The sequence below is a fragment of the Bombus huntii genome, chromosome 5 (genome assembly GCF_024542735.1).
Source record: "Bombus huntii isolate Logan2020A chromosome 5, iyBomHunt1.1, whole genome shotgun sequence".
In the NCBI taxonomy this organism is placed as follows: Eukaryota; Metazoa; Arthropoda; class Insecta; order Hymenoptera; family Apidae; genus Bombus; species Bombus huntii.
The window spans coordinates 17,719,286-17,732,898 of record NC_066242.1 but is presented as its reverse complement, the minus strand read 5'-3'; the positions used below and the strand labels follow the sequence as shown (position 1 = coordinate 17,732,898).

The following is a 13,613-nucleotide window of genomic DNA, read 5'->3' as shown; positions in this document are numbered from 1 at the left end:
GTTTCAGCGAACAGTCCCAGTCTGTTTAAAGTTTAAAGCGAAAGATACTCGAAGAAGAAACGAGCTCTTTCATCTACCGTTGGCATTCGCGATGCCATGCCACCTACACGCTTTAGCAACGTGACACAACGTGTCAGCTAGCCGCGAAACGTTTGATTTTCCATCGGGAAAGATAGTGATTACGACGAAGAAAGGATCGGCTTCCAATGCCACCGCATTCAAAACCGTTTCTTCTTTAGATCTGCTCCGTCGAGATTTCCTCTTCTTTGTCGAGTTTCTTTGACAACCCGACTGAGCGGGAAACCTTTGTTACGAGTGCACTAAGAGCAGGCTGCTTCGTCGCTGTTTTAATAATCTCAATTTTTGTGCGTCGATGCGGTCAGAGCTACCGAGTTAAGACCAAGACTTTGTTCGTGTCTTCTTTTCTTCTCAACGACCATTTTTCTCGCCGGATAAAATCGGTCGGAGTTAAATTTAATTCCGGGCAACGTTTTCCGATGCTACCGTCAAAGTTATCCAAACGTGGTGGTAATTAATTTAAGACGATATTAACGATGTTAATTTGACATAATATAAAATCAAAGTCGAGTAAACTTATTCTTAATTCGTAGAAACTATCGTGATCGCCGACTATGGAATCAACGAGTGTTTTCTAATTGTTGCCATTTTCAAATGTTGATTTAAATAAAACGTATCGGATACGTTTTATAGGTTCCTTGACATAAATCGAACAAAGAAAAAACTAGCTAGGAACGCTAGCATCGACCCAAAAATATCTCCACCGGATGACATTCCACGATATATTATCCTCCTTAAATGGTACTGCAACTACTGACGTAGCCGCGTTCAACCGGTTCCCAGAGTAAAATGAAAGGTTCAGGGAACAATGCCGGAGATATCGTTTTATTTAGTCGATGCTCGCGTACTTACGGACTAAGGAGTTCAGTTACGTGCATTTTGTATTTCATTTACTTTACCGGAGGATAATATATCGTGTTAAAAACGTACAAATTTCTCTAGAATCGTTTGTTTCTCCTCTTTTGAGTGTAACTCGATTACGGAATTATGGATAAAAAGATTTGCAATAATGTTTATCCTTTATCGTCGTTACAGCTGTGAATAGCAGAATTACTATGACGCCTTAAAATTTGACGACGATAGAAGATTCTTCCACACGACCATATTACCGACGTTATTTAAAGCTATAGCTCATCTGGACTGCGGGGAATCCCGTATCATCTGCTACTTTAATACCGATAGACGTAGACACGTTGTAAATTGTAAAGGCACGACACGACACACGATACAGTACGGCGCGGCGCCGCTCTCTGTTGGCTCGCATCGCATCACCCGTCTTACCTAACCTCGAACTTATCAAGGTGACCGGGATGCTCAGAGTCTCAGAAGTCTAGTCGTATCACCGACTGCATCTTGAAATTACTTACGGCCGATGCAACAGACATGGTTCGAGAATTTTGGCCCGAAAACGTAAACAAGCTATTATACAGGGCTATTATATTAAAAAGAAGCCGAAAATATAGAATAAAAATTTTTGTTTTTTTAATTTTTTTTTTTTAATTTTTCCATCCAGACAGCGATCTACAGTGAGATCCGTTATAACGTATCGCACGCGTACCGATCGAAAATTCAAAGTCGATTTTCTCGAAAACAAAGCCTCGAACGAAAAATTTTTATTCTATATTTTCGATGTCTTTTTTCGCGTAGAATCACCCCCTTTCCGCTTCTACCACCAGTTACCAACCACCCTGTATATTATATTTGGCCCGATCGTCATACTACAGGTTATGCCCGCAACATTTACGTTTGGTCCGATCATCTACTACGATCTATGCCCGTAATATTTACGTTTGGCCCGATCATCGTCTACGGGCTATGCCCGTAGTTGTAGGTTAAGGGGTTAAATATCAAATGAATTCGCATCGTACATGGAGATATTGTATATATTGGGTTGACAACTAAGTGATCATTACCACCTAATGTTAACTATTATTTATTGTTCAAAACAATGACAAAATCCGCGATCACTTAGTTGCCAACCCAATAATTAGACCGAGAAACAGCCGCTCTTTCATTTAACGAAGTGCTTAGCGATTAAAGCGCATATTATGCGTTATTCTTAAAAAAAATAATCGATTTTTTATTCTCTCCATAATTCGCCTCTTTCTTTCTTTATTCATCGAAGTTAAATACTGAAATATGTTTATCCGGATAAAACAGGGGAGTTCTCCTTAGGTATGTTTATTAGATCGCTTTTCGGTGAAAAATATAACGCAATCTTCCTAAAGTCACGCTTGCCTTTTCCTCCTCCCGCGAGTCGTATTTTTCTCCTCGTGTCTGTATGTTGCCAGAAAAATGTCTCTTTCGTCCTGACGAAGTGGGGGACGTACATAAGGAAGTTGGCGGCACACGTTTCAATTCTATTTCATTCCACGAGAATCGATAAAACGCGAAGAAAGAATACAACGTTTGGATACAAAAAAAGATTCGCAATTTTAATCCGATTAAAATCTCGGATATTTTAATATCGTTTTTATACAAATTTATCTTCTTCGGACAGGTTTCGATTTGTTATAAATTTCCATATGTTACGGTAGCCAAAAGAATTGTTTTCTTCGACGATATTTTCCCATCGAAATCATCTGGATTACTTTAGACATTTCTCGCAATCGGTCCCAACTGAAACTCCCTGTACATTCGTAAAATATGGAGAATTCGAGATCCTATTTATCAACAGCAAATAGGTTACACATAAATCGACAAGAAAGAATCAAACTGGAACTTCCTTGGACAAGTTACTGTAGGATTCAGGGACTGTGTCCTAAGTTCCAAAGTAGTCTAAACTGTGAACGCGCACGTACGTCTCGTCTGCAGCGAGTGCCGTACAATTTAAAGCACTATGCAAAGCCCTTTAGCTTTCCCACAGCTTTTCCAAACTTCCTAAGCTCAAATTACGAACGTAATTTCTATCGTTAAACGACTGTTTATACTAATTAGCGAAACGTTTGATCAATCTGATCTCACCAGACCAGTGATTGAAAGTGAAAAATATTTTGAGCATCGCTGTTCTATAATCTGTAAGAACCGGATTTCCTCAAATTTTGTATCGATATCGCAAATCTCGTTTCTTATTGGAAGAATCGAAGGTTTTTTGAGTCGAACACCATACAACGCGAAAAAGTTTTACCTCGAACATCGAGATCGAAGTCAGTTTCGCGGCTATTTTTCTGCGAACCTTCGACGATCTGGAGACGTAGAATATCGCTACGATGCTCGCGTGACAAGTCATTTTCGAACACCCTGTATATACGTACGTTCATCATCGTTGTACTATGGAGCTACTGTTTCTGGTTATATTCCATCTCGTAATTCCGCCTCCCGGTAAGATTCTTACGTGTAGGATTAAGAATCTCTGCTCGAATGTCGAATCTTTATATTAAGACGCTAGATGAAATTTAGTAACGATTATTATACGGCGAATTATCACGAAACACAAGACGAAGAAAATAAGATAAAATTTATACGAAAGATAAAATCGAGTTATACAAATCCTACAAGGAAAATTAATTAGGTCCGTTGGATCTTCTATCGTGACATTTTATAAAAGATACGATCGTATCTGGGAAAAATAGCGATTTATTTTCTTTCGGCTACGTGTACGATCTCGTTGACGAGTTGCAGCGATTTGTATAATAATACGACCGAGGCAGATTGAGAACCGCTGCTCGAGCCAGTGTAGTTCTCACTACTTGACTGGTATTGTATTCCGATTATTTCTTCATTTATATTCGACGCTTGCGTTGACGTCCCTTTTGCTCTTTTCTGTTCCAGCAAAATTATCTCATGAAATTTGGATACCTACCCCAGACGAATCTAGAGACCGGAAACCTTAGGACAGACGATCAGCTCACGGACGCCATTAAAAATTTACAGGTGAGTGAAATATTTTGAGGGTGTTTCGAACCTCGGAATGTTGTTATTCGTACGTCTATCGAATACAAAATATGTTTCTCCGACTATGACAAGCGAAATATAATCGTATTACGTTAAAAAACAAACATTTTAGGGCTTTTATTTCTTTCCATCCTTTGGCTATCTCAGCTTTCTTTCCTCTTGTTATTGTCCCTTTTTAACATAGGGCAGACTCGTGCAGTATCGACCAAAATTAATTCAGATTTATTTCGTCGGATATTGGCACCTTTATTCGAATGAACAAACGAATATGACAATTCTGTGTAACGTGTTTCGAAACCGTATCGTTTCTTCCATTGTTTTCGCTGTTTTCACACGTTAAGCGTATACGTTGATATTCCGAGCGTTAAAAGCTATTTTCTAGAATTGACATTTTATTTCTCAGGTAAGTAAACGAGCTTTTTTCTATTCCATGTACTACATTTAATCTATTAAGTGTAAGTGTATAGCCTCGGTCTTACAATTTTCTTCGTATACCGTATACGCGATAATGTAAAACGTTTCCACGCGTTTATCGTCCAGTACGCGACCATTCGACTATCGACCAGTGCAGACCAAATCTTTTTTATCTGTGGGCTCAATCTGTTGGCAATTGAGATTAAATGAGATCTTCGTCTAATCCTTCCTTTATCTTGCCCCGGTAGAAAAAAGAAAGAAAAGAGAATACGAATGCTGCTTTGAAGGTATTCCTCGAAAATAAAGTGACTCAGAGACGACGAATGTATAGATCAAGAAAATGTTCGTTATTTTATTTGTGATTCGTATAAAGATAAAAACGCGGATATGTGAAGTGGATAAAAATGTATATTCCAACGTCTGAATGTCCTTTCTTAGCATTATTAACAATTTAGGCCGAAAAATCTACTAATTAAATAATTGGCCGGTACTGGACGACAATTTCTTCAAACTATTCCTTCGAAAATTTCTTCAAATTACGACATTTTTGCTCTTCAAATTATCAATTCTCGTTATTGAATTTCACAAAATTAATTACCCTCCATTCGTTGAGTATCATTTGTACTATAAACTGGTTTCCGAGATTTTCATTTTTAGCGACTCTATACCTAGATATAACAAAAGGACTTAGACCGATCTGTACTGTACGACTCTTCCTTATACGTACACTTGCTGTATGTTGTAATAATTATCGTTAAATGCAATTTTAATCGATAATTGCCGTCAAAGATTAAATCTAAAACAACCTACCATACTATACTACCACTGCTATATCTACTATAATGCTTGCGTACTCAGTAGGTTAGTAAAATAAATATATTCGCTGACACTAAGATCTGATCCTCTAATTGGAAGTAATCGAGAAAACGCGAATGCTTTGAAATTTTTATTTCGCTAGAAAAGTTGAAGCCGCGTTGAATATAAGATTAGATGGTTGAAAGATTGATCCGCTGGAACAACGTATCTTTAGCGAATGCAGGGAAAAGAAGTTAAAAAGGAAACAGGTAAAAAACGGAGGAAAACGAACATAAACGTACAATTGAGGAAAACGACGCGTTGTTCGCTTGGCGAGGATTTACATAAAAATCGAGCTCGTTCAAAGTAAACGCGCGCAAACGTTCGATGAAAACGGTATTCTCTGCCATGCAGATAACGAGCTACAGTTTTCGGTAATGTCCACTGCCTCTTTTGTTTGGACGTAATAGAACTGTAGGAAAAGACGCTCGTTAACGCGCTCGAGATACGGCGGAACGGTAGATTTGATCGTTCAAATTATAAATTCCGAAAATTGCAAATTTCGACAAAATCGCGTTCAGCCAACCGGAAGCGGTAGACGAAAACGTACCTCGAACGTTCGATTACGTTTCTTTGGAAGAACAAAAGTCGATGAAACATCAAGATCCTTAATCTGCTAACGATACTTAAATATTAATTCGATAGATGATGGATTAGGGCGTTTTAGAAAACACATGTGTTCCATTATAGAACGTAAAATTAAGTCGAATAATCTTCTAGAGAAATTATTTACGCGATTATGAAGATTACGATTATGAAGTTAAAAGAATTTTTGCGCCATAGAAAGGAACGCGGCGTGGATAGTTGTGTTTCGAACGCCAGAAGAAACAGTTGAGTTATCTCATCCTGTTTAACTACGGAAAAAGAACTTTTTCGCGGACTTGATGCATCCTGGTAGCTTTTCGTCGCTCTTAGCATCGCGTCGCGCTATTATATTCGATGAAAATCACGATATCGTACAAATTTTTCTAGAAAACAAACACTTGCTTTGGATTCGTTTTTCTACACAATTTATGCATGTAGAAAACATGTTTTCGTGTTTATGCATGTTTCGTCGATACATTTTTCGCTTGACAATCGATCGAATTAAAGTTTGTATTTTAGAAATTTCCCTTAATTCTAATTATTTGAAATAAATTGTTGATAAAGAATTTTACTTTTGCACTGCTGCTTTGAAATAGCGAAGAATTCAGAATAGAAAATATGTAACGAGTTTCAACGATTTATAACTTCGGTGAGTAATTGCTAAACGATAACGCATCTTCTAATGATAAACGAATAATTAGGATCTTGCGAATAATTCAAATTAGATGCGCATGCGAACGATACCTGTGTAGAAGCTTTACCTGTAATTTACTTTATCTTAAACGTTATCGACTAAACGTATGATATGAAACATCTAGGAAATAGTTGGAACGTGTTGGAAATTGTTTTAAACGCACTTCCCTCGAAGTTTGTGACGATACGATACGAAGCGAAATGAAACGAGACAAAAATCTAACGCGAAAGAAACCGTACACGTATTCTTATTTTATCGAGTTGGTGGCAAGCGATCGTAACAGCGATTTCGTAGATACGCTAGTGAAACAATTTACACTGTAGCGTTAACGTTCTTCCTCTATCACTCTGTAGAAGAATAGCCACACGACCGATGATACTCTTATCGGAATTATTTCTATTTTAGCAGGTTCAAGAATCCACGTTGCTTTTCGACTCGTATGAATATCACGCGATACGTATGTCGTTGATCTACCTTTCATAAACTTTACTTTTATTACTGTACTATTATTTAAATACTAGAATTTACCTATCTATCTGCTGTTTGTTATATACCGTGGTGAATGCTCTGTACAGTTATAGATCTTGGCATGTTACACATAGAAAGTAAAAATAATGTTGTTATTGTATATTACTTTTCCCATCAGAGATTCAGTGGCATTCCTGTAACCGGTGATATCGACGAAGCTACGATGAAATTAATGAAACTTCCGCGGTGCGGACTTCCGGATAAAGTGGATCCTAGATTTACTAGGGTCAGGCATAAACGATATACGATCCATGGACAACAGTGGCTACATCGGAATCTCACTTGGAGGTAAGCGACGACCGATATTTTGTTTAACGTATTAGCTGTTTGCTCGACAAGTTGTTGCGTAAATTACACGTAAGAACGTAAAGAGAAATTTCGCTAGATATTCGTTTATTTCGTCCACTTTACACGTACGCATATATACAGGCAGCTCGTTAGAGGTTGCTTATCCATATCGCAAATACTCACTTCGATATTTCCATCGTCGGAATAACGAACACACCGGTACTGGTATTGCCATCGCCTTATCGTTCTAATTATCATACCGATCAGGTATCTCTCTCTCTCTCTCTCGTCACTGCAGGAGAAAAGAAGAATACGTAATTTGTAGTTTTGGAACGTAGAGTTCGCGTAACTGGATCTTTAAGCGTCAGTCGCCGCAAGTGAAAAGTAGATTTGTCAGCAAAAACCATTCTAAGATAATGATTCTGTGCACACTATGTGGCAATTATTCGTTGAAAAGCAGGACGTTTGGCCCGCTAATTGCCGTCCGTGTTACGCGATCCTCGAGATTCTCTGCGAATACAATTTTCTGCGAACGCATCGCTAACTGCACGGAAATGCCGTTGACATTGTTGGTCTCCGGCCAACGGCGAATTTGTTCCCCTCTGTGTGTTTCACAAAGAGTGGAGAATAGGAAATAATACGGTTGCAACCATGAGAACGACCAGCCGTAAAAATCACATTGATTCGTAACACCAGCGACGCAATTGCCAGGTCTGCTTTTCTCCAACCTTTCTATCTCTAGTCTACTGCTTTTACCTTCTACTTCGATGTAAATCAACGTAGGCTTGAGTGAGTATCGGTCGTGCACTCGAAACCAAACGCGGACGCGTAGTTGAACAAAACGATTTTAAGGACTCTTTTAGGTTAGGTCGAAAGTGGTTTCGAAAAACCACGTGAACGATCGGAGAAATATTTAGTAGTGGCAGTTGAGAGTGAATTTTTATTCTAAAGTTTGTTTTCCAGGTATATTTCTTTCGATCGCGTCGATTCGCTAATTAAAAATCGAATTTCCGCAGAGAAACGTACGATTGCTGGTTTACGACGATTAAGAGACGTTAATGCAAAGGCTAGAGTTATCGACTCGCGTTAAACGACGTTTTATAAAATGCAAAAAAAAATATTGCCAGGCGTGTTAACCGAGGAACAAACGATTTCAAATCGAATTATTTTCCATCGTGACAATTGAACGCATCGCACGAAAGCGCGCAACTATACGAACGAGTCGTGTTATCCGATCGAATGACAAAAGAGTGGGAGAGGGAGAGAGAGAGAGAGAGAGAGAGTAAAAAAATTTAATTGAAGGGGGACAAGTCTGCCACTGTTAATTTAATTATCCTGGACTCGTTACCATTCTGTTGTCTGAACAAAGGAAGAAGTCAGGGCTAGGTACATACATTTACGAGAATGCAAAGGTTGAATCGTAAAAAGGAGAAAAATCGATAAAAGGCAAAGAAAAAGAAAAAAAGAACGTCAAGGTTGCGGAAATTCCTCGTCTCTATTTGCAACTTTATCGAAATTTGCAGGATATTTATCTTTACGCTAAAGCGGGAAACTTATTTGCCTGTTCTAAATTTAAGAAAATGTTTGTACGTTATAAGCTATAATCGAATCGTAATTATAACAGGGAACATCCAGATAATTTACCATTGAATATGTGGCGTTGACTATCGGTGGTATTAAGTGGATTATTCGTAGTTGGTAATAGTCGGTAGCGATTTCTACGATACCGATTATGCGTGTGGCGTTAGGTGGCGCCCTCTGAACATATATTCCTGTGCAATTCTAAACGAGTCACGCGAGCAACTGCAACGAATAGAAGAAATGGCCGCGGCGCGCCGTGATATAAATTTCTCGTAGCAAGTGTAATAAAATTGGTTAGAGAGCGTTTTACACAATATAAACGATAGTTGTTTGGAAAGCGTTGCGTCGCATCGTGTGAGCAGTAAATAAATTTGAGCGCATGTCCGGTTTAGTAATCGAGGTAAGGTACAGATAATACAAGGTTCGTTAGTATTTAAGGATTCTAATTAGCGAGAGTAAGGGTTGAGGCATCGTTCGCCTTAATTGCTCGTTTTAACGACCAAAACCAGTCGCATGATGCGTCGTACGAAAATTTCGCGGTAATTTCGTCGGGATGTCGAGCACGACGATAGTCGTCGAGAATTTAAGGTCCCCTTGCCGTCGAGAAGAAGAGAGGCAATCAACGGTTGTCGATGAAACGACGCAGTGAAACGATCATAGACTCGTTAATCGATTCTGCGAAACGGCATATCGATAGTTGGTCAAAGAGAAGACGGTGTACGTCTGACGTAAGTGCCTTCGTAGAGTTGTTCGAATTATTTGAAAAAAGATCTTAAAAATTCTTTGCTGCGTGTTTGCAACGAGCGACGCTGTATCTTCGATAATTAAATACGTGTATTGCTTACTCATCTAGGAGTACTTTACTTGCTCTGTCATCTTGAATCGTATTTTTAAAAATATTCTCGATGTATGACATGTAGGATAAAGTACGTGTACGTGTACACGCGAAACTATTTCGAATATACTATATACTACTATATACTACTCGAATATAACTATATAACGAATTTCTGTTCGTTAATTTAGGAAACAATGTCAATTTTAGGGAACAGTGCTACGAATAGACGATACATCTGCATCGGAAGCGGTGGAACTTTTGTATCCGACTAATGTGCACATGGTGCGATCCATAGATTCGTTTCATGAAACACGAAGATAGAGTGGTATCTTATCGAAGAAAAGGAAAACGACGCGAGGCGATAAATTGGCTTGAAAAACCAGGGCAATGAGGTTTTCGCCGTAAAACGAGTTGTTACTAATTTCGAAGGGTAGGAAAAGGGTACGAAAAAAGTTGGAGCATCGTTCAGAATGTAGCGAGGAGAGGTGGTTCGTTTCAGGAGACGCGAGAGAACCTTGTACCGACCCTCTTACCCCATTCGCGAACCTTCGTCTCTTATCTTCTTTTTTCTTTCTTCTTTTTTTTTTTTTTTTTTTTTTTTTTGTGTGTGTACGCTTAGCCGACGCGGCGCGACGCGAAGCCGTGACGGCTAAAACGCGATCTTGAATATTAACTCGGCGAGATAATCTTTCCTACTAATTTGGATCAGTATCCGTTCGTTTTTCTCTACTATATAGTTGATCGGATCGATTTCGATCCGTGTCGTCGATTTTATACATCGAAAAATGATCGAATACCGAGTAATAAAAAAAAATAGAAAACTTTTTTATAGAACGAGCATTTTCGTTCTAAGAAACAAGTTTTCTCCGAACTGTAATTATTTTGCTCGAACTTTCCGTCGACCAAAGCTCTCTTCTTAAACGCTTATGGCTTAATTTAATGATTCTCTCGATTTCGATGACACGACCATGCTACGATCAAAGAAACGAGGATTTCTGATCGAATTTCTTTGCCATTACCGCGATCGACGATTGCCTCGTTAGTTTAATGGATACATTAAATATTAACGCAATATTCGGAAATAATTTCAAAATAATCGTATCTGGACGCCATCAGGATGAGACTCGATTAATCAATTCGGTACTTTAATACGGCTAACACGGTCTTGTCAGTTAAATTTTCATTTTTCTCGCCTCGCTTTTAGCAGACGGTCGACGTAAATGAAAGGATGAAAGCGCGTCGTTGCGTCGATACATTTTTACACTTACACGATTTCAGTTCCATTCGTTTAATTCTTCGTCGTATCGACGTCGAATATTTTCCAACGTTGTTACATATTGTTATTTATTGTTTCCTGCATTTATAAAAAGATGCCAAGTATCGAAGAATATTTGTAATTTAATTTGCATAAAATCGTGCATAAATTAATGGTATTAAACTAATAGTAATCTTTATAATTGATACGAAAGAACCGATCGTTTGGAAAAATAAGGAAGACGAAACGAGGGAGATTAACCGGGAACAAGATACTGCAAAGTTTTACACTTTAAATCACAACTCTCGAAACAGGTAACTTTAGGACGAAGTCGATGGATATCCGAAGTTCCGTGCGACCGCGAGATTCCAAAAACGTCGATTCTCCTTTTGACTTACCAAGCGAAAGTAAATAATACCTTGGAGAAAATGCTTAAAAACCGAATTGCTAAATTGCTAAATCGTAAAATATTATTCCCTCGAGTGCTATTATTTTACTGTTACGAATAGAAAAATGTTTTTTGATCGTTTATTAACACACCATCTGCATGCTGAGTCGATAATTTTAAGTAATTTTTCATGTTCCCCATATTGGGTGTTATTCTAGAAACTTGAAGGAGTATCCAAGAATTTCGGGAGATGTTTTGAAATAGAAAAACCTGAGAATAAAACTGCGTGGACTGAAACGATCCAGTATGCAAACGACGTCAGTAAAAATAGGGTTACGCTTAACGCGTTACGATATAGTACCTGCAAACGTGTATCTTATGAAAAACATACCTCATTCACCTTTTTTTTTTTATTATTTAATTTGTACTTTACAATTTGTCCAGCTGGACATTTGGTAAATTTTTCTAATTTAATTGCTAAATGACACGTGAATGGCTACCCCCGGTGGGATACCATCCTCGAGTTTGACTATTTTATTTCTTTAATGAGGTCAGTGAGGTGTTTTCTTTTTAGTCTTCTTTCTACCAGAGTTTTGCTCGCTTCAGCAGCCAGCTGGTTTGGATGTGTTGCCCTTCTTTCCTTGCATTTTTCCGTGTACCTGCCGATTCCTTCTTTGATCGTTGATATTTTTAAGTTGTAGCGGCACGTGAGTCAAAGGACGATGCGAATCGAGAGCGACTCGTGTTGTTGTTTTTGCTCGGGTCATTGACACCGTTTTGACGTACCAAACGTAGCGATAAACAAATTCCAGGCAAAACAATGTCACCGCTACGTGTAACCGTCAACCGAAGATGAATTAAAACTTCCCGGTACTCCCCGACCAGTGTAAACAAACGAACACGATCGTTAAGACGCTCGGTAATCGATTTGAGAATGAGAATCAGAGTGATTATCATGGAGCGAACGTACTCATTATCGCGTATACGCATAACGAGTAACACTTAGCGAACGACAATGAATCTGTACTACAAACAGTTTTAAGTATATTAACTACACTAAGTATCCACTCGTCTCATCGATAGATACACCAACACGTTCATCCGTTCAATCGTACGTTCACAAAGTCTTTACGTACATCCTCGTTTCTGACATACCACGGGGCGTTGACTATTGTTCTCAGTATCTTCGATCGTAGCGACTCTAGATTATCGATGTGGCTCATTGCTGCTGTCCCCCATAGCGGTATTCCGTAAAATTGGTTTTATTATCGTTCTGTAAATTTTTAGTTTATTTTCTATGCCGAGTTTAGAGTTTCGACTAGTTAGCCAATACATCCGTTTTCTTTTTATTCGTATTTTGTCTGTAATCGATTTAGTATGTTGTTTCCATGTAAGTCGTGTGTCTCAGTGGAGTCCTAGGTATTTAACTTGCCTTGTTTGCGTTATGTGCTTTTTTTTTTTATTTATTTATTAAAATTTACAATCAATTCTCGCATTGAGGATTTTCAGTAATTTTTTCTGGCGTGGCGCAGTGACATGGCTAATTATTTATAATAAGTTAATGCTTATTATAGATAAGTATAATTTATAAGTAAGTATTATAAATAAGTAAACATTACTTAATTTAGATAACTAATTGAATCTAGCGTTTAGGTCTAGCGGGTAGTGTCTCTTCAGCCTGCGGATCTGGTCCGACGTATCGAGTAGTCCAGTAATTAGGGGGTTTCGGCGTTTGTCGACTCTTTTGCTATATCTGTCGCTATATTTTGCTATTTCCTCTTTGACTGTGGGTATCTTGAGGTCGCGGTGGATTGTTTCGTTGCTGACATACCAAGGTGCATCTATAAGGATCTTAGCGTTTTCGATTGGAAGCGTTGAAGTATTTCAATGTTGGAGCGTTACGAGCGTGCCATTCAATTGGACATTTGGTGGTTTCCGTTTTCTTAGTGTAAATGCAATATGGTTGCATAATACTGGGGTTTGCTTTTGTTTGTTTATCTTGCTGCCATTTCTCTACTTCCGGGATGTGCTCTTGTAGTAACGTGACTGCTGTTTCTGGATTAGTGTGCCTGACTTGTACAGCCTGTGGTCCGCGAATGTCAGTATTTTGCTATTGGTAGTTGTTGGGCTGTGTATAGTGTGTATAATATTGGTCTAAGACGTTTCCTTGCGGTACCCCTAAACTATTTGCAATGGCTACATCACTTCCTGGCTT

General features: G+C 38.5%; 1 protein-coding gene across 1 annotated transcript in view; it reads left to right on the top strand.

The window, feature by feature from the left end:
* The window catches only part of LOC126865715 (matrix metalloproteinase-2), a 102,283-nt gene that overhangs the window by 21,163 nt on the left and 67,507 nt on the right, over positions 1 to 13,613 (top strand). Inside the window, exons 2-3 of the mRNA XM_050618555.1 lie at positions 3,850 to 3,951; positions 7,167 to 7,336. Of these exons, the coding sequence (XP_050474512.1) occupies positions 3,850 to 3,951; positions 7,167 to 7,336 (272 nt within the window). The remainder of the gene's footprint in view (positions 1 to 3,849; positions 3,952 to 7,166; positions 7,337 to 13,613) is intronic.